The sequence below is a fragment of the Nicotiana tomentosiformis genome, chromosome 2 (genome assembly GCF_000390325.3).
Source record: "Nicotiana tomentosiformis chromosome 2, ASM39032v3, whole genome shotgun sequence".
NCBI classification, from domain to species: Eukaryota; Viridiplantae; Streptophyta; class Magnoliopsida; order Solanales; family Solanaceae; genus Nicotiana; species Nicotiana tomentosiformis.
Window position 1 is genome coordinate 31,795,670 of NC_090813.1, and position 23,354 is coordinate 31,819,023.

Here is a 23,354-nt window from a genome sequence, read left to right on the forward strand (position 1 = left end):
CTATACGAAACTCACCCGAGCCCTCAGGGCTCCAAACCAAACATGCACACAAGTCTAAAAAATCATACGAACTAGCTCACATGATCAAATCGCCAAAATAACACCTAGAACTATGGATCAGACACCAAAATAAAATGAAATTTTCAAGAAACTTTAGAATTGCTATATTAACAATACGTCAAACCAACTCCGTTTCACACCAAATTTGACAGATAAGTCATAAATATAATATTAGACCTATATCGAGTTCCGGAACAAAATACGGACCCAATATCAATAAAGTCAAACATTGGCCAAACTTTCAAAGTCATTAAGTTTTCAAACTTTTAAATTTCAACAAAGTCCGATAACTCGGGCTAGGGACTTTTGAATTCGATTCCGGGCATACGCCCAAGTCCCAAATCATGATACGGACCCACCAAGACTGTCAAAACATAAATCCGGATATGTTTGCTCAAAACGTTGACCGAAGTTAACTCAAATGGATCTTAAGGCAAACGTTTCATATTTTCTCAGTTTTTTAACATAAAATCTTTCCAGAAAACACCCAGACTATGTACGCAAATCGAGGAGGATTAAGATGAGGTATTTAAGGTTTCAAAGCGCAAAATTAGATTCTAAAACATAAGATGACCTATCGGGTCATCACAGTATCGTATTGTATTATATTGTTTTGATGTATACAATGTTTGGATAGATTGTATTGTTTGTCATCGTTTCATGATGTCGTGCATCAATAATATGAAGAATAAACATACAATATTATTTAAAGCAAGTAAGGTACGAGTTAGAATTATTATATAAAAAAATAGCTTAAATGATAAAATAGAATTATTTAATAATAAGGAAGGGAAATATGAGAGGGGAAAAATAAGGTAACGAAGCGACCACATGATAAATGATGAAAAATGCATGTTTTTCAGTATATTTGCATATTATTTCTTATGTGAGTTGTGGGAGATTACATCTTTATAAACATAAAATATGCTCATTACATGTTTATTGTATGTAGGAATAAGTTTGGATGGAAGTTGGCGAAAATCGTATGACTTGATGCAAAAAGAAGTTGAGAGGCAAGAGTTGGGGGCATGCCACGATTGGTGCATTGCATGAAGGCAGGCATGAAATAGCCTAGGAAGTGAATGAAAACCAGTGAAGTATGACACTTTAGTAGTGGACCTGGCATGCGAAAGAAACAAAGAAGAAAAGAAATAGCTGGGAGCGTGTCAAGTTTCGCGCGTTGCACCAACCCAGCACGCGACTCAACTTTTCCTTTACGAAGTAGGAGAGATCAAGGTCGTGCGATATCAACCCTAATTGATATAAATACATCATAAAATGTTCTTTTGAAGGGGGAGACACAACTTTAGGTTAAGACAACACCCAAGGGAGGCGAGAACACGCTAGGAGCAAGGAGAAAGATTCAACCACGGGGTTTTCCCTTCTTCTTCCTACTTTTCATTGGTTATGACTTTTAGTATTGTAGTTTTACATACTATTATGAGTAACTAATTTATTATCTAGATTTTTTATGGAACCTCTTGTAGGATTAATTCTTGTTATGTTTTAATATAATTTAACTTTTGGATTTATCTACTTGTTCAACTACGTGCTTATTTCAGTTGATTGAATGGCCATCGATTGATTGTGCCTATTTATTATGTGTTGCTTGAGAAAGGATACATATTTAGGTAGTTGTTGAACAACGTCACTCCTAAGGTGTATGAGAGATCAATACGGTGGGTTTAAAAGTGAGATTAGAGATAACGAAGCTTTGACATGATCATGGTGAGCGGTGAAAAAGTGCGAGTTAGCATAATTCTAGAAAATATGCCTAGTACATTATTGTATTTGCTCGAGAGAGAATTACGATTAGTTGAGTGCTCAAGATTAGTAGAGAATACTTAGGAGAAATTATAGGAGAAGTAGCGAGAAGGATTCCGACTATTAGGAAAATCATAACTCTAGGCCTCCTTTATCTTGACTCCAACACGTAGTATCTTCAGTTGTTAATATAGTACTTTAATGTGTTAGTTAACTAGTTAAATATAAGAATCTTAATCTTTATAACTTAAGAATTTATTCGAACTGGTCTTCTTAGTGATATTGAACAGTTATAGCAAAACTTTAGTTCTCTGTGAGATTCGACTCCAAACTCTTAGATCGGATTATATTTGCAGCGATCGCTTATTCTTTTTAGGACTAGAGTTAGGCGTGATCAAAATTTTGGCATCGTTACCGGGGAACTAATGGTGTAGTTTTAGCTGTAAATATTGCTAGTTTCAAGTTTGAAATTTTATTTTATTTTATTTATATTTTTAATTTAAGAAACATGGCATCTTGAATTATGGGAGTTTAGGTGTTGGTAATTCTACTTTTGATCCTTATACATATTGTGAAGGAAACCACCCGTGGAAAAATTATCAAAATATTTCCGAGAGTGGGTTATGTGCACCAAATCAATCTTATTTGTGGAATGTGTGTGGTGGTCAAAATGATCACTTTTATGGTTGTGCTTATATGTCTTATCCTCCCCTAACCCCTTACTATGATGGTTCTATCTTTACTTGTGAAATTAATAGGAACAAAGAACCTGGGGATGCCGACCTAAAGGAGATCAAGAATACACTAAGGTGCCTTGCAGAATAAAATAATGAAACACATTTATGGATACAAAGGCAAGCTTGTCACGCCCCAACCTCGGGGAGTGCGGCCGGCGCTCAACCAAGATACCCCGTTCAAGCAAGCCTTCTAGATGCATCCTACCCGACCTTACCCATGAACAAAGTGAGGATGTATTCCGTCAATTAGATAATGAGAAGATTACATGAGCAATACCAAATTCATTACCATTAGTACATCATTTGAGAATTTCCAAAATATTACATTTCACATTCATAGTTTATAGGTGGAAACATGTGATACAACTACAACATCTTTAGCTTGACTTTCCCAAAACCACAACATAACCCACACTATGTCTACAGAGCCTCTAATGGACATAAAAGAGTAACATGATGGTATCAGCAACAAGGCTCCGGCTATACCTCAAAACACTATACATAGATGATAAAAGATATAAGGCCCCTAAATGAAATGGGGCTCACCAAGTCAGCTGAGGAGAAAGGGTATACCGCTATCATTGATCGATGTCGCTTGTTGTGGAACCAACTGCATCTATTAAAGATGCAGCAACCCCAATAAAAGGGACGTTAGTACACATGAAATAGTACTAGTATGTAAGACTAAACACCCACTCAATGAATTGAGTAACAGTACGATAAGGAACAATATAGAATCAATGAAAGACTCAAACAATATAAAAGAATCAAGTTAGGAGCAAGATAATTTTCATGTAAATTCCAATGTTTTAGGCTGGGAGATCTTTAGCACCTATATACCACCGTATTTTTAGCACGGAATCTGATCACGGTCTGACCGGCTAAGCCATCTCACCCAAAGACATCCAATCATAATACCACCGTGCTTTTAGCACGGAGTATGATCTCAACCCAATCGGCTAAGCCGTCTCACCCCAAGACATCCCACCATAACACCACCATGTGCGCGGTATGTCGTCCGGTCTCGACCCGATCGGCTAAGTCATCTTCCCACATGTGTCATGTGAGTCGACATCCAATCCAAGGTTAACAACAATCTCATCCCAAACAAGGAGAAATAATATCAATACATCCATCTCATCCCATTTAGGGGGAAACAATATCAACACATCAGTATTGGGGATTTACCCTTCAATCACACCTACACCAGCACGTGTAGTTTCGTGGTTAGGTTGTTTCAACCTACCTTTCCTCGGTGGCTAACGATAATCCCATATCATTTATTATATCAAGAAGTTACAATTTGTTTCATAGTATTTTCACACATCCTCTTTCATTTCATTGGCACTATTGTCCACAAGTATAATTCTCATTCTAGGCACGTTGGCCACATATCATATTTCATACATGTTCCTTTCACTTTCCGACATCATCATGGACTATCAACAACAAGGCATTTATAGTCAAGACTTTAGGTATACACATGATCAATACGAGTCTTAAGCACATTGAGATTTCTTCCAATTATTAGCATGATAAGTTGCAATTGAAACATAGTTTGAAATCATAACATTTCGATACATTAGTCACGTTTAAACACAATCCCGAAGGAGAACACAACATGATGGGAGCATTTGGCACACATTTTTAGTATATATCTATCAACACGAGCTTATTCGGAAGAGTCAAATTTATAAGGAATAATTCGTAACATGTGACATAAGAGCTTGAGCCAATCATAATTACAACTTACGAGGACATCATGGAATTCAATTCTACAAGAGGAGTTTAGCCAACATACCTCGCTTTGAGCTTTCCTTAAATTACTACAATGTTCCAAAAATCTTAGTAACTTTAATCTATTTAGAAATATAACAAAATTGAACCATAATTAGGAAGATATTCGGGGGTCCAGCTCATTTAAGCGTTTTATCAAATACTAAGTAGGCATTATGATTTCAAGGTTCTTCTTTGGAAGATTCCTTCATCCCACAACCCAATGTTTACCCATTTCAGCTCAACGACCTTTCCACAAACCTTGATGGTATATACATGCATAAATAACACCCTCATACCCAAGAATCACACTCCCCATTACCCATTTTCTACCCAAATTCAAAATGGAAAGCTAGGGATAGAACCTTACATCTTTAGAAGACAACTAGCAAGGTTTCCTTGTGAATCCTTCAAGACTTGAGCAAGGATTGATAAAAAAAAATAGCTTAGAGATTCCTTCTCTCACTCAAGAGCACTTTCCTCTCTCTAAAATAGCAGTTTGAACCTTCTGAAATAACCCCCAAGGTGGTTTTATAAAAATGGGATCAAGTTATAAAATCAGAAAATGGACCTTCTGAACTCAACTCTGCGGTCGCATAGTTCACCGCAAATCAGGTCTTCGGCCTACAAAGTGGACCGCGAAACGGTCCTCCAAAACTGGGCTGGCCTGGTCCAGTCTGCGACAGATCTGCGGTCCACAGATCAGTTATGCGGTCGTATAGTGCGCCGCAAAATTTTCCTCTGAAGTATTCTCATGCTGGTTCTGCGACGGATGTGCGGTCCGCAAAACAATTATGCGGTCACATAGTTGAACACAAAACGACCTCTAAAATTGGCCTATTTTTCTGCTCCACTCCGCGATGGATCTGCGGTCCGCGAAGTAGTTTTGCGGTCGCATAATGGACCGCAAAAATGCCATGTTCTGCAACAATTTTTCTCTAACTCCCTAACACATTGCACAACCCAAAAAGTCCATACCTATAATTTTCAACACGTTAGCCTACCCCTGCACCATGAAACCCCGTATTTTAGTAGAATTTTATGAGGCCTTACAACAAGAGGCAATTATTCACAACTTGAAGGCTCAAGTGAGTCAAATGGTGGAAGCTTTGAATGTTCAATAAGTCAATATAGTGGATAGTAGCCAAAAACAATATGAATTAGAGTCAGCAGTTGAAACTCTAATGGAGGAGGGTAGAGTAGAATACCAACAACCTAGCCAACTAGAATTTGAGGATGCCAATGTTGAAGACGTGATACTAGAGTCGACCAAGGATAGTGAGGATACAAATTTTGTTGATTCTAGTGTCATTGGTATTGAGGATGTTGAAAGTTATGGAGTTTATATATTTGTACACATTGATCCTCACTCCAAGCATTTTTTCATATTGTGTTTGGATGATAATATAAAAATAGAGTTATCCGAGCCAATTGAGGAGTCAAGAAATGAGGAACAAAGTTCTTACATTCTGAAGTTTTTCTTGTCATAAAGTCAAGATTACATACCTCATGTCAAGGCCAAGAAGTGTAGAATACTACAGTATTTCCTTGGTCTAGTTAGATTTGTTCCACCACCCTTGGAGCATAACCAAAAACTTGAAGCTAAATTAGGGGTTCAATTCATAAGCTCAAGGTAGAGGCAGAAAGTGATTCACTCGTGCCGTGACATTAAATTAGGCGCTTGTTGGGAGGCAACCCATCTTTACTACTTTCTTTTATTTCTAGTTTTTATTTAATTTTTTTTATTGTATCATTTTTGTAGTGTCATTTTTGTTTTCCTAGAAGGATGGGAAGCAAAGCCATTGGAAGGAAGCAAAATTAAGTGAGATGATTAGAACTAAGTTTGGGGTGCCCACATAAAGAACCAAGTCTGGGAGAAGTCTGACTATCCCATGAGCTACTAATGCTTCGGCCTTTGGCCTACCAGGGAGTTTCTTTTTACCCTCTTGTATTTATGAGTGTGCATTAGAAATAATACATAATTTTAAGTGTAGGGTGAAGAGACTGTTTGGGTGATTTTCTATGCTATTTTAGTTATGTTATTTTGTGTGTGTTGAAAAACAAAATTAGGTAAAAATAATCCCTCTTGGTTTTTCTTATGGCCACGGTTCTTTTCCAAGGGATAACTCTTTGAATCGGGTAGTAGTTTTTTGTAGGTAAACTTTTCAACAAAAAAAAAGTTTTGGACTTTTCCCCACGATGGACTTCCTAGACAGTTTTCTTGAGGGTATAAGGTCTAAACAAAAAAAAAAAAACTTTTTTTTTCAACTGATAATGGAATGGGAAGAACTTGAGTATCTATGCTTTTGATATATTTTATGTTTGGGCTTAGAGCTGGAGCATTTGCAATAAGTACTTTCTTCTTTATTCTTGTGACTATATGCCTTGAGAGTATATATGTTTCTTTTGACGCTTGGGCTTGTCTATTGACTCATGTTATTACTTCCAAGTGTTTGGATTATATGATGACTATGCCGGTTGTTTTAACTTGAAAGTCGGGTCTGAGCCGTCCTGAATAAGTCATGTACATTGTGTGAGGTGAGATTTTAGTTGTACTCTGTGCCATCCCTTGTTAGTCTAGAACTTGTCCCGTATATGAGTCGAAGCGAAATGATTAAGTCATGTGAGTCTAGGAAATGATATAGGTGTTTCTTTGATTGACCCTTGAACCTATTGCCTACCAGTGATAACATTATCCGTAGTCAGCCCTTTTGAGCCTGTAGACCTTTTTATTTGGCACCCACATTACAAGCCAACCCCTGTCCTTTTCTAAATCATATCTTATTCACCCTTTACCTTCGAAAGCACTTAAGTCACTGAAAGAGTAAAGAAAGAGATTGGGTAGCTTTTGAGTGGAACCATAGAAAGACCGGCAAGGTGTATTTGTGGGTAAAACCCTTACTAGCCGGAAATAACAAATTAAGGAGAGTGTGAATAAAAACAAAAAAAAACATAAAAGAAACCAAAAGAATGATGAATGACACCTCTCATATCTTTGTTTGGGCTAGTGAGTATCTATATATTGATGTGCTTAATGAATAAAGGCTTAAATGTGTATGGTTCACAGCAAGACATTGAATTGGACATGACAAGAAGATGTGCTTAAAAGTGAAGTTTGGTGTATTAAAATGATTAGGATGGTTAGTTACTACTTTCTTATATATATATATCCTACTCGTTCCTTAGCCTACATTACAACCTATAAAGTCCTACTTGATCTTAGACTTTGCAAACTTAAATTAGTTGAGTCTTATACTACGGGCAAGCCTATGGTAGAGACTTGGGTGGCATATGAGTTTCTTTGTGAGAGTGAGCGAATTCTTTCAATATTTGAGTCTTTAGACTATACTTGAACTTATATTTGAGTGTGTGGACTATTTTCTCTATGTGGTTTGCTGGCGAGGGTACGTGATTTGCAAAGGATTGATAAAGTACTTGGTTTTTGAGTTGGCAAAAGAATCAAGTCATAGTATGGAACGTATTGGAGTCAATTTTTTAGGCTAATATGGTAGAAGAGTCACACAAATATTTTAAATAGTCTTGGAATTGGTCTAAAAATGAGGAAAGATGTCAATCTCCCTTATGATGGGTTCTAAACATTGATATAAACCATTGTCATTGATATAATGTTTGAGTATGTTTTGAAATTGTGTTACTTGCCGATATGCTTAATTTTAAGTTGCTCGAGGACGAGCAAGAGTTTAAGTGTGGGGTAGTGATAAATGATGAAAAATGCATGTTTTTAGCATATTTGCATATTATTTCTTATGTGAGTTACGGGAGATTACATATTTATAAACATAAAATATGCTCATTATATGCTTATTGTGTGTAGAAATAAGTTTGGATGGAAGTTGGCGAAAATCGGATGATTTGATGCAAAAAAAAAAAGTTGAGAAGCAAGAGTTGGGAGCGTGCCACACTTGGTACATTACATGAAGGTAGGTGCGAAATGGCCTAGGAAGTGAATCAAAATCAGTAAAGTATGACACTTTGGCACTGGACCTAGCACGCTAAAGAAACAAAGAAGAAAAAAAAAACTGGGAGCGTGCCTAGTTTTGCGCGTTGCACCAACCCAAGCACGCGACTCAACTTTGCCTTTGCGAATTAGGAGAGATCAAGAACGCCCATCACCCCTAATTGATACAAATATATCATAAAACGTCCTTTTGAAGGTGGAGACACTACTTTAGGGTAAGACAACACCCAAGGAGGCGAGAACACGCTATGAGACAGGAGGAAGATTCAACTACGAGTTTTTCCCTTCTTCTTCATACTTTTCATTGTTGGTTATGACTTTTAGTATTGTAGTTTTACATACTATTATGAATAATTAATTTATTATCTAGAGTTTTAATGGAACCTCTTGTAGGATGAATTCTTGTTATGTTTTAATATAATTTAACCTTTGAATTTATCTACTTGTTCAACTACATGTTTATTTCAGTTGATTAAATGGACATTGATTGACTGTGCCTATTTATTATGTGTTGCTTGAGAAAGGACATATATTTAGGTAGTTGTTGAATAACGTCACTCCTAAGGTATATGAGAGATCAATACGGTGGGTTTAAAAGCGAGATTAGAGATAACGAAGCTTTGATGTTATCATGGTGAGCGGTGAAAAAGTGCGAGCTAGTATAATTCGAGAGAATATGACTAGTATATTATTGTATTTGCTCGAGAGAGAATTACGATAAGTTGAGTGCTCATGATCAGTAGAGAATACTCAGGCGAAATTATAGGAGACGTAGCCGGAAGGATTTCGATAATTAGAAAAATCATAACTCTAGGCCTCATTAATCTTGTCTCCAACCCCTAGTATCTTTAGTTATTAATTTATTACTTTAATTTGTGAGTTAATTATTTAGATATAAGAATCTTAATCTTTATAACTTAGGAATTTATTCGAGGTTATCATCTTAGTGATATTGAACAGTTATAGCGAAACTTTAGTTCTCTGTGGAATTCGACTCCGGACTCTTAGACCGGATTATATTTGCAGCGACCGCTTATCCTTTTTAGGACTAGAGTTGTGCGTGATCACCACACCAAATCAACCGTTCCATAAAATGACACTTTTCGTTATTACGTAACGACGAAATTAACGATACGATGTAGTAAAATTAAAGTAACAATCAAAATTAAAATTATATTTAAAGTAACAATACGATACAATATAATAGGTATCAACCATCCAAACAAGCTGTTAGTTTTTCTCTAACTACTTTAATTTTCTTCTTTCCTTTATTTAGGGTTTTAGGAGGGAGTATAGCAAGGCAAGCTTTAGGTCCGAAGTTGGCCCCCATTATCAAATGGAAAGCAAATTGCCAAGAGAAGTACATGGAGGAAGAAAGGGGCTATGAACTACAAAACGTCTTACTTTAGCTCATTAGGTGCACTAAACCCAACTCCAAAAGACATTTTCCGTCTTTGGACTAAACTTTTGTCCCCTACTACGAGTAAAAGATATATATATATATATATATATATATATATATATATATATATATATATATATATATATATTTATTTATTTTTATTTTATTTTAATTATGCAAAAAGCAGTAGGGAAAAGAATAAGTTTGTAACAACCATAAAGTATCACTCTTCCACAAAAGGAAAAAGAAAAAAGAACCATAAACTAAAGTATCTCCATCCACGGAGTAGGAAAAATATTTCTCCATATGACTTTTATATGAGCAAAACAAAAAGTAGTAATAATTCATTAAAACGAGCCTAGTTCCTTTAACCAAATATATAAAAGGTTGAAACTAATCTCTTTTCTTGTCAATAATGGATTAAATTTATAAAATCATTTAACAATTTGAGTCTTTACACATAGTAAGCAAATCAACAGAATTGGTGTCTAACAGCTTGGTTGTTACTTACTTACTTACTCTTGTATTATGTCACTTTAAAAATAATGTTTGTTTTGATTATCACTTAAATTTTATTGTATCGTATCGTTAAATTTGTCGTTACGTAACGATGAAAAGTGTCAACGGCGAATTTGGTATGATGACGTCGTTACGTACCTTATTTTTTTCTTTCATCTTGTCATTCCTTATAATTAAATAACCATATTTTATCATTTACCCTATTTTTTATATAATAATTCTACTGCGTATGCTTTTTTTTTTAGTAATGTCGCAAGTTTATTCTTCATATTATTGGTGCGTAACATTATGAAATGACTTTAAATGATACCATCTATCCAAATATTATATTCATCAAACAATACAGTACAATAAATTATAATGTAATACGATATATTATGAAACAACATGCAATAACCATCCAAACTAGCTATAAGTAAATTGCGAGAACTCACTCACTTTCATTTTATTTCACGCTATTATTATTTAAAGAATTAAATAGTATATTTTTTTCTTTGACGGTAAATTTTTAACTAAAAAGAAATATGTGTAATGTGAAAGAGTGAAACGTACGTTTGTTGAGAAATAGTGAAAGTGCAAGTGGTATTAGATTAGTAATAGCAATTAAGAAGTATTGCTGGACCCATGTGAATGTCAACGATGGAACATGTTCCTTAATTTTGATCCCTCGTGGCTTAAAAATCCATTCCTTAATCATTGATTCTGCCACTAACATAAGAGGTAAAATTTTAATATTAATATAGAAAAATATCCTCATGTAAAAGGTAAGAGATAATTAATCATGATTGACAAAATAACGCTTCCTCTCGTTGGTTTACACCTCAGACTCTTGATTTTACTTTATTGGTCAACATGTAAGTGGTGGATTCAAATATTCATTATTAATGCATGGCAAAAGAAATAATGATAATTGATAAGAGTAGGAGAAAAGGTATTGGCAAAATTATCCACATTGGAATATTTCAAGTGATAAGACTTATTATTTCTATAAATTCTCTGTTTAAGATTTTTTCCTATATTATACTTAGTTGGGGTTAATTTTACTTATAGTCAACCATATAAAGAGACCAATTCACCTATCCACGGTTGATCTGCGAATTCTAACACCCGACACGCCCAGACCTTACAAATGTAGTGACCAATATAATATAACGATGCAATATTGGATAATCAATAATTGAATGGGTCGGGTTCTGATACCATGATAAAAGATGAACATTTGACCAAACTCAATTCATAAATGATAAAACGATGTCATTAGGTGAAGATTATTGAAGATCATATAAAGTGACCATGTGATGACCCAAAGGATCATCTTGTGAATTAACACTCTATTCCGGGCCCGTTAGCCTTAAAAATATTTTTTTACTCACCTCGATTTACGTGCACAGTCAGGGCGTAAATTCGGAAAGCCTTTATGTGAAAATCTATGAAGTAATAATTTTTGGAATTTAAAATTAATTTTTAGTTGACTTTGGTCAACGTTTTAAGTAAACGTACTCGGATCCGTGTTCTTACATTTCCGGAAGGTCCGTAGTAAAATATGGGACTTGGGCGTATACCCGGAATCGAATTCCGAGGTCCCTAGCTCGAGAAATAAATTTTTGATGAAAATTATAAGACTAAAATTCTATGGATTTAAAGAAATTGATTAATGTTTGATCTCGTTGATATCGGGCCCGTATTTTAGTTTTGGAGCCCGGTACTGATTTAATATAATATATATGTCATGTTTGTAAAATTTAGTAGAAATCTGAGTTGATTTGACATGATTCGGACGTCCGGTTGAGAAGATAGTAGTTTTGAAATGTTATTGAGGAATTCATGAGTTTTGGTGCTAAATCCATAGTTTTAGGTGTTATTTTTGTGATTTGATCGCACGAGCAAGTTCATATGATATTTTTAGACTTGCGTGCATGTTTGGTTTGGAGCCCCGAGGGCTCGGGTGAGTTTCGGATAGGCTATAGAGTGATTTTAGAACTTAGAAAATTGCTGGTGTAACTGGTGTCTGTAGTAGGCCTCTGATCTCGCAATTGCGAGATCAGGCTTCGCAATTGCGAACTAAGCAGGCCTCGCAATAGCGAAGAAGGCCTGGGCCAGCATGTTCTCGCAATTGTGATGGGGTCTGGGGAAGGGCATGTTCGCAAATGCGAATATCTGCCTGCAAATGCGATAGGCCAATTGTCGCAAATGCGACATATTATTCGCAAATGCGAAGGAGCGAAAATGTGAAGGATCTCGCATTTGTGATGACCCATTCGCATTTGCGAGCTTCGCAATTGCGAAGTTCAGCTCGCAATTGCGACGTCTGCAGCTGATAACTTTGGACTTAGACGGGATTTTTCATTCATTCTTCAATTTTTCGAACCCTAAACCTCAAGAGGCGATTGTTGGGCGATTTTCACGGGAAAACATTGGGGTAAGTGTTCCTTATCCTATATTGATTATATTTCATGATTTCATACTCATTTATATCATGAATCCGTGAATTTGTGGAAGAAAAATCAGATTTTTATAAAATCTTCCAAAAACGAAAATTTAAGATTTGAACGTCCCTTTGACATCGGAATTGGATAATTTTTGTATAGTTGGACTCGTCTCGGAATGGGTGTTCGAATTTCGTAAGTTTTTCCAAGATTTGAGACGTAAATTCCACTGTCGAATATTTTAATGAATTTTGGATTTTATCCGAAAAATTAGTAAATTCATATGGGATTAATTGCTATGATTCGTATTGAGTACATTGAATTGTTTGTGAATAGATTTAAAACTTTCGGAGACAAATTTAAAAGGAAAAGTTGTGGTTGAGTAATTGATTGGAATTTTCAAAGCGAGGTAAGTGTCGTGGTTAACCTTGACTTGAGGGAATAGAACCCTTAAATTATTTGTTATGTGAAATGCATGTGAACGACGTATAGGCGAGGTGACGAGTGTCTATAGGTCGTCAAATTAATTGTTTGCATAATTACTTGAAAAATCATAAATTATTTTAAATCATGAATTAATTATTATAATAATTGTTTCTCTTCTATTCTTTGCCAAATATTAATTCTTGAATTCTTACATTAATTGTTACATGCTACTTGAATTATGTATCTTAATTGTTATTTGACATTTAGCATATTAAATATTAAACGGCCTATTTTCTCCCTGATTTCTATAATAATTTGCTATTTGACATTGTCTGTTTCATGATTAAATCATAATTATTGTATGCTTGTTGTCTTATAATTTCATATTAATTGTTGCATTTATTGGGGAAATTCCTTCTATAAGAATTGGTAAATGAATATATTGGAGGATCGGGTTGCATGCCGCAACAGAATTGATTGAAATGAATATATTGGAGGATCGGGTTGCACGCCGCAACAGACTTATTAAAAAGTCCATATTGGAGGATTGGGTTGCCCGCCGCAACAGACTTATTAAAAGTCCATATTAGAGGATCGGGTTGCACGCCGCAATAGACTTATTTAAAAGTCCATATTGGAGAATCGGGTTGCACGCCGCAAGAGACTTATTTCAAAGTCGACATACATATATATATATTGGTGGATCGTGTTGCACGCCGCAACAGACTTGATTAAAATGAATATATTGGAGGAACAGGTTGTACGCCGCAACAGAACCGAATGTGAATATATTGTGAGAGCGAGTTGCACGCTGCAACAGAACCGAATGTGAATATATTGTGAGAGCGGGTTGCACGCTGCAACAGAATTGAATGTGAATATATTGTGAGAGCGGGCTGCACGCTGCAACAGAATTGATGGAAATGATAAATGGTTATAACTGCTGAGTTGGTTTCAATTATTATAAATGAGTTACCTGATTTATTTCTATTATTGTTGTTGTTACTAATATTGCATACAGGTAATGTAAGTGACCCGCCTTAGTCTCGTCACTACTTCGTCGAGGTTAGGCTCAGCACTTACCAGTACATGGGGTCGGTTGTACTGATACTACGTTCTGCACTTATTGTGCAGATTTTGGAGTTGGTCCCAGCGGCGTGCCATAGACTTGCTCGGATTTCAGCTACTCGGAGGAGACTTAAGGTATAACTGCACGGCGTCCGCAGTTCTGAAGTCCCCGTCTATTTTACTTTAGCTGTGTGTTTATTTTCAGACAGCTTCATTTTATTCAACCCTTTATTTGTATTATTCTAGAAGTTCGTGCACTTGTGATACCAATTCTAGGATGGTATTTAGACACTGTTATTTTTATGGATTATTTCACTATATTTCAAACTTTGCTTCCGCTTTTATTAATATTATTCTAACGTTGGCTTGCCTAACAAGTGAAATGTTAGGCGCCATCACGGTCCGAAAAAGGAAATTTCGGGCCGTGACATACCAAAACACCGATCCAAATGCCGGAGTTCTAGCATAAACAATAGAGCCCAAAAACTATTTTTAGTCATATTAAAGTAATAGGAATTTACCTACTTAATAGTAAAGTTACTAAGTTAATAACTAAACATTTTTTTTTTTGTCTATATTAAACTCTTACTTGAGTTTCATCGGTGCAAGGAATTATTTGAGGTATTAAATTCTCATGGAATCAATATAACTAAGGCATATTCTTTTTGTCTCAGTCTTAATCATAATAAAACTTCTCATTCGACTTATTAATCATTATTAAAGTTACGAGAATTTAGATTATTAATATAAGTAAAATCCACTGTCAAGTGGTTAGTTTAAAGCGTTTACGCGAGTAAATTTCATGGGTGGTCATTCAACTTTGTGTTCATTATCCAAAAGTAAATTTTTTTTAGTTACGTAAAAGTCATTCAACTTTATATTCATTACTTAAAAGTCACTTTTCTTTCTTTTGTTACACAAATCTCATTTTACTATGCTCTAATTATCACAATAATAACTTTGACCAGATTTTACAAACCTTTCTCCTGAAAAGTCTATTATTGCCTTGACATTATAAATCCTTCCATTTGTGTAATACTCTCTATATTATATGCTATATTATATACTTTTACCCATGTATTTTACTTATAATTAAAATAACTTAATATTATTTTATTTATTATTTTTATAATGTATTCGTACGTTTAATTTTTTCTTAATATTAATTTTTAAGATATATAAGTAGCATTATTAAATTAGTCAGTAATATTACCGCGAACAAATCTCAAGTCCACGTTCTTAATCATGCTAAATGAAATATGTTTAATAAAAATTAAAAAACCAAAGCTCATTGATTTATCAGCCAAGCCATACCCATTAATTTAATAAATAAAATACCCACATTTAGCAAAATGACACATCAAATTAATACTTTCAAATAAATAATATTAACAAATAATGTTTTACAAAACTTAATATTAAACACAAATATCTTCGAAACTTTTTTTAAAATTTTTATTGACTATAAAAAACTATCATTTGTTAAACAAATATATTAATATTATTTTAAATGAATAGTTTTTTTATCATTTTTTATTTAAAATATCTTCATGTTTGAATATGATTAAACAAATTGAGTGCCATAAAAAAATTAAACGAATGGATATATTATAAAATTAATAAATAAAATAACTTAAAGTTATTTTAATTATAAGTAAAATACCTAGGTAAAAATATATTATATAGTATATAATATAGAAGGTATTACATAAATAATAGGATTTATAAGCTCAAGGATATAATAGACTTTTCAAGTAAAAGTATTATAAAATCTGGCCAAGGAAACTTTTGTGATAAATAGAGCAAAGTAAAATTGATTTTTGGGTAATGAACACAAAGTTGAATGATTTTTATGTAACAAAAAGAAGAAAAATGACTTTTGCATAATTAACACATAGTTGAATGACCACCCATGAAATTTACTCAGTGTTTACACTACATTGAACTTTGAAATTTTGTACTTAGATTGCGATTCAAAAAGAAAAAGAAAAAAACAAAAAGTTGCTGATCTCGCACATGATATGTTTTGTTGAAATTAAGATAACAGTTGTTTTTAATCTTCTTTTGTATTTTTTACGAAAGCACAGCACAGCACATGCAAGAGAAAATGATAGTCAAACATAGAATGAAAATTATTTTTTTAAGTTTTCATTATATTTTGGAGCGGTTAGGAGCGCTTAACAGCCTAATAAAAGATTGAGTTTAAATTCGAGCACTCAAGGTATAATATTTTAATTGACCTAATTGCATATATATATTTTTTGCACCATTAATGTACAAAATTTAAACTCTTAAGTAAATTGGTATACTATGCAATAATTGGTAAGCTGACAAAAAAGATGATTAACTACTATTATAAGGTAAATTACACTTGTGAAATAACTTCTCCGTGCATATAAATTAAATCCTAAATAGTTAAAGCTTTAACTACTATTATACGGCAAATCTCTTCTTTTCTTTATTTCTACCAAGACTCGAAGACCCAATAATAAAATCATAGTAGCAAGTAGAAAGGGTAAAGAAGAATTCCAAATGAATGGGCAAGAAAATTAGTATCTCATACATAACACACAATATATATATATATATATATATATATATATATATATATATATATATATATATATATATATATATATATATATATATATATATATATTCTTACCCTGTCAACAGAAGCAAAGCGGGGCGACTCAATAAATATGGAGGTCTAAAGCAAAAATTTAATAAGAGGCCATTTTTTTTGTATAAAAGAAAAAATTCATATATAATTTTATTTAAATTCTGTATTTTTAGTTTTTCATATGCAAAGTTATTTATAATTTTATCTAATATATTTAATTTCTCTTGAGATATACATGTTGTGAGACTGTATTAAAGTTTTAACCTTTTTTTAGTTATGAATTAATAATCGAATCCTTTCTCAGTTTATGATCTAGAGAGTGATTCCCAAAAAGACTTTTTTTCTCAATTTATGATCAACAATTTAATCCTACTTTTTTACTATGAAAATTTGTACTTTCTCATTTAAAGCACTAAATATTCTTCTAAAAATAAATTAATATATAACCTATTAGAAAATTTGGGGCCCCAAAAATTATGAGGCCCAAAGCAGCTGCTTTAGTAGCCTTACCCTTGGGCCGACACTGAACAGAAGTGGAGCTAGGTGGGCGGGAAACTGAATCCTTAGTCGAAAAATCATATTATAACTGAATCCTTAGTCGAAAAATCATATTGTATATATAAGATTAAAATCCTTTTTAAGTATATATAATAAATGTTGAATCTCATTCTTATCTTTTTAGCGTATTTATTTTTTTTATAATTTTTTGAATCTCTTTTAGTGAAAATCCGAAGCGCTACTGCCTGCCAAGTGCCAAGTAGTTAGCTAATTAGCTAGCCGGCTGTTGTTTATAAATATGTATGTATGTGTACGTAAATAGTACTAGTGAAAAGTTCCTTCTGCTTTCTAGTCTGTAATATAGGACTCAATAGTTTCATCAACAGAAAAACTGTGTCATTTCTTAGATCCTTTTGCTGTTTTTGAGGTTCCTTTCGCCGCCTTTGTGATTCGGCCACGCACCTGCAAAGACTACATATATTAATCCCATTGCATTTAAGTTGGCTTATTTTGAATTGGTTGTGGTCTCAGAGATTTTTGTTACAGCAATTATTTCTGAGCTGCATTAATTTCCCTTATTACTACTCCTTTAGCTGTGATCTCTCTGTCTGTCAATTCTTGAAATGGAGCATTTATATTAGGATTTTTTTCATCTCTTCTTTACTCTGCTTCACTAGTCGTTTTCTTCCTACCCTTTTCTCTGTTTCTCAGTGTAAATTCAGTTGTAGAGCTTTGCTAGCTAAAGCTAAGGAGGAGTATATATCTGTTTCCTTTACTAGAGAGATCTGGTTTCAACAAAGAGACATCTCAAAACAAGGTACTTTAACGAAAGTTGGAAAATGGGCTTCTATTTTTTTAAAAGTTTTCCGTGAGGTGGTTTTTTCGGATCTAGGGAATTCTTGGCTTTCGTTTCTTGGGAAATAAGTTGTAATTTTTGGGGAGGTGCATGTGTTCTATTTTTGTCTCATTTTCTGTTTGCAGATCTGCAGAATTTAGACAAAGTCTTATTTTCAATCGAAGAGAATGTATTCTCAGAAGCAAGGAGAGGAAGCAATTGTGTCAAACTTTAATGAAACTGATCATCAAGATGGAGAAGTTGAGAAATCAGAAGAAGATCAGTCCATTTTCAGTGTCAAAAGTCTCCTTTGGCATGGTGGTTCTGTTTGGGATGCTTGGTTCAGTTGTGCTTCTAATCAAGTATGTAGTAAAATTTAACTAAACCTCTTTTTCTTTTATTTTTGAAAATATGGAAGGAAGCCTTTGAGCAACCATAAAGTTGTCTATAAGTCACGTGTTCGAGCCGTAGAAGCAGCCATTAATGCTTGCATTAAAGTATACTGTCTGCATCACACCCCTTGAAGTGCAGCCTTCCTCGCATCTTGCATGAATGCATTATGTTTTTTGTGCACCGGGCTGTCCTTAATTCTAAAAATATCATCTTTATTCTTAAGTAAATATATTTTAACTTATACTGATCTATTGACACTATAATTTTTTTTTACACTCACTACAATATAAACTGATATAAAGATTCATCATCTTATTTTTCAGATTACTAACTCCACAATAATTACCTGCAACTACTATATAGAAGTTAAAACTCTTTTTTGATTCAATTTTTACAGGTAGCTCAAGTGTTGTTGACACTACCATATTCTTTTTCTCAACTTGGTATGGTATCAGGCATAGTGCTACAAGTATTCTATGGTATTGTTGGGAGCTGGACTGCATACCTTATCAGTGTTCTTTACATAGAGTACAGAAGTAGAAAAGAAAAAGAAGGTGTTAGCTTCAAGAATCATGTCATTCAGGTAGGACATTTTATTTTATTTTATTTTATTTTTTCTTTTTAATAAGATGGAATATTTCTCTTCTGATCACTACAACCTCACCACCACATATTTCAACTTGTAATATTCTCATTATTTAAAAAAAAAAAAAATTACTAGTACTTGTATCAGAATCTTATGAGTTGCAGATAGATTCATATTTATCTGATTTTTGTACTTCAAATTGGCAGTGGTTTGAAGTGCTAGATGGACTATTGGGTCCTTACTGGAAAGCAGTGGGACTTGCCTTCAACTGTACGTTCCTTTTGTTTGGATCTGTCATTCAACTTATTGCTTGCGCAAGGTATGGAGCTATGAACATCATCATAAATTCTTCATCTACCCCCCCCCCCCCCAAACCCCCCACCCCAAAACCCGTTCCCCACAAAAAAAGGAACAATATTTAAAAATATATCCAACCTGATAGCGTAAACGATTTTTATATTAGTAAAAGGGCAACTCAGTGCACAAATCATCCGACCTTCATACAGGGTGCGGGGAAGGGTCACACCCCTAGGAGTGTATAGACAGCTTACTCTAATGTAGTACTAGTGGCTACATCCAGGGTTCGAACACATGACCTATATGCATACGGAGATAATTTTACCGTTACTTCAAGACTCTCCTTTAAAAGATTTTTATATTAGTATTAGCTTATTTTAATTTGTTGTAGCAAGTTATCGGGCTTATCTTTCGAATTACTAATCCCACTATTTTTAAATAACTTTATAATATAAAACAATTTTTATAACTCTCTATAGAAGTTAAACTCTAATTAAGACCATGATCTTGATTGATAATTTGATGGATTTTATTTTTCTTGAGACAGTAATATATATTACATCAATGACCATTTAGACAAGAGGACATGGACATACATATTTGGAGCTTGTTGTGCCACCACAGTTTTTATTCCTTCTTTCCATAACTACCGAATTTGGTCATTCCTGGGCCTTGGGATGACCACTTACACAGCATGGTACTTAACTATTGCTGCTGTCGTTCATGGCCAGGTAAATAATACTCCCTTAGTACTAATATTCTCACATAATTTCTTTAAGAATATCCATCATTTATTACTATACATTTTAAAATTGGTTTTTTCGGTTTCTATAAATGGAAATTCATTTTTATCAATAGGTTGAAAATGTGCAACACTCTGCTCCAGCAAAGCTTGTGCTGTATTTCACTGGTGCCACCAATATTCTTTACACCTTTGGCGGACATGCTGTTACTGTGTAAGCTCTCATGCCCAATCCATTCTTTTCCCGATATTTGTAAATGAATTTTTATATCATGAGTGTAATTTAATCTGCGGTAGAATGTTACTTACATTATTTTCGGTCATTAGTTATACTGCTTATGGATAATTATATTTAATTACCTTTAAGTGACATAATAGTGTAAAATAATTTTACACTGTCATGTCACCTAAAAGATAATGACAAATAACTATTCAAAACGAATGAAATTTGTAATCTAAAAATTTAACGCAACAAATTAAATTATACTGGCAAAATGTACTTTACATTGTTTATCTATATGAGTTAAATTCATAAGAATTGTAGTGCAGAATCCAATGCCAATATTCTCAAACTTACTTATAATCTCTTTAAATAATTAGAGCCATATCATTAGATTCCACATCCTGTACTTATGACTTTTGGTATCCAATATAGCCATTTACTATAGCATGGCTAATATAATTAATTTACTAATCCAATTTCTCTTTTTGCTATTTTTAGGGAAATTATGCATGCAATGTGGAAACCCCAGAAGTTCAAATACATTTACTTAATAGCCACACTCTACGTTTTCACCCTAACCATTCCATCAGCTTCAGCTGTCTACTGGGCATTTGGTGATCAACTTTTAAACCACAGTAACGCATTTTCGCTTCTGCCCAAAGACGGATGGCGCGACGCTGCAGTAATCTTGATGTTAATTCACCAGTTTATCACATTTGGATTTGCTTGTACTCCATTGTACTTTGTGTGGGAGAAGGTGATAGGAATGCATGACACTAAAAGTATATGCTTAAGGGCATTGGTTAGGTTGCCTGTCGTGATACCTATATGGTTTTTGGCTATTATTTTCCCATTTTTTGGCCCTATTAACTCTGCAGTTGGGGCTCTTTTGGTTAGTTTCACAGTCTACATCATTCCAGCTCTTGCCCATATGCTCACTTATAGAACAGCTTCTGCTCGACAGGTAATGCATTTATTTCTATACCTTCCAAAATTTCACTCTTTATACTCTGTGAATATATTCGTATTGCTTTTTAGGTCCACTATTACGTGGAAATTAGTAACCCGAAAAAATGTGGCGTATAACCTACTATAACAAATTAAAATTCATTGACATTTGTAAATATTCTTTGTATGTCAATTATCTTCGTGTGACCTGTAGGTCACGGGTTCGACCCATGGGATTAAGCAGCCATTATTGCTTGCATTAGGGTATAGGTTGTCTACATCATACCCTTAGGGGTGAGCCATTCCCCGAACCTTGCGTGAATGCGAGATGCTTTCTATACCGGGCCTGCCCTTTAAGTCAGTGAACATAATTGTAAAATTCTTTTTAAATAATGTTGAAAGAGGGGTGTGGAATGATTTAAGTGAAAGACAGAATGGAAACAATGGTACAATAAAGGCTTGGATTTGTAAATATTATGTAGGGAAGTCATTTTCATTTAGTTACATGCCTACAGTCTCATTGTTGTATTATGTTTGAGATATGAGCTGGCTAGCTGTTGACCACCCCTTATGTTTCCTTGAATTAACCTATTTTACAATTTTCCTTAATGAAATTAGAATTTATTTTCTCCCTACTTGAAATTAACTTGACTCATTGTCAAACCTGTCTATACTCCAAATTAAAGTTGTGCCATACTTTTTGTGTTAATCAAGTTGAAAACACTTCGCATTAAGAATTTAAGTTTTTACTTTTAATACATATTTGGGATTGAGACGTAGTAATTGTTGTTGTTGCAGAATGCGGCGGAGAAGCCACCATCTTTCATGCCAAGCTGGACTGTAATGTACGTCATTAACATATTTGTAGTGGGTTGGTGTTTAGTCGTTGGGTTTGGATTTGGAGGATGGGCTAGCATGACCAATTTCATCAAACAAGTTGATACATTTGGCCTTTTTGCAAAGTGTTATCAATGCAAACCTGCAGTTCCTCCGTCAAGTCTACCACCACATCCGCCACCTAACGCCACCGTACACCACTAGGAACGCTGACTTAGATCCGCCACGCCAATCGGCTGGAGAAGTCAACAGTTAAGCTGTTCTTCGAATACTTTTGTATTATATAGCAAATAGTAACCCCACATCTGCTGTGTTTCTAAATTTTCATTTTCTTTTTCTTTTCACGTGTTAATGTTTCAATTTTTTCTTACCATGTTAGATAAGATAATGTGTTGACTACGATTAATTGCTATCAAATGATAGGCTAATTAAATCAATATATATTAGTTTTCAGTTCTTTTATTCCGCTTTTGGTGGATTAATAAATTGTTACCCCTATATAATATTTAGCAATAAAAGTGTATAATAAGACATACATTTGGATTGATATAGATATTGATTATATATGTTTTCTGGTTTTAAAAAAGGCCAAATGAGTATGGGTGGATGAGACTTATTTAATGAGATGTGGGTTTGTTTCATTTAAATGACCATTTTAACCTGAGATTCCTCTTTAAAGAAATGGGCCTTGGACCCAAAGTCCCCTCTTCACATGGGGTGCACGTTTCTGTCACGTGCCACTCTTTCTTCCATCTCACATGTTTAACGAGAACCTTGAACATGCATTAACATCTCTTAGCTCTTCACTCTGTTTTATTTTAACTTCTTTCTGGAGTTTTAGTCAGAAAGAGTTTACTCATCATCGTATGGTAGAATAGTTAGGATTCCTTCGTCCTTAATCAGAAGTCTCATATTCTAATCTTGAGCGTTTTACCGGTTAGTAATTAAGCATACCTGATACGAATATATATATGAGTTGGTTGGATAAGTGAACTTCGTATATCAGATGGTTAAACAAAAAGCAACAATTGACGTGATTTGAAAAGGTTGGTGATTCACCAATTATCATAATCAGGGACGGTGCTAGCTGAGCGGAAGGGTGTTCAGACGTATATTCCTTTCGTCGAAAATTACATTGTATATATAAGGTTATTTTTTTATGTATTATATTAGATGTTGAATTTCCTTAGTTTCTTTGCATATTTATTTTTTATT

The 23,354-nt window shown here is 34.0% G+C and overlaps 1 protein-coding gene across 1 annotated transcript; it reads left to right on the forward strand.

The window, feature by feature from the left end:
• The first annotated feature begins 17,604 nt into the window (after positions 1-17,604).
• LOC104105600 (auxin transporter-like protein 4) lies at positions 17,605-22,601 on the forward strand. The gene is made up of 8 exons (XM_009613946.4): positions 17,605-18,095; positions 18,260-18,475; positions 18,904-19,089; positions 19,299-19,411; positions 19,937-20,120; positions 20,248-20,345; positions 20,853-21,318; positions 22,101-22,601. The coding sequence occupies exons 2-8, from the start codon at positions 18,302-18,304 to the stop codon at positions 22,341-22,343; spliced, it is 1,464 nt and encodes a 487-aa protein (XP_009612241.1). The 5' UTR covers positions 17,605-18,095; positions 18,260-18,301; the 3' UTR covers positions 22,344-22,601.
• Positions 22,602-23,354: the final 753 nt, after the last annotated feature.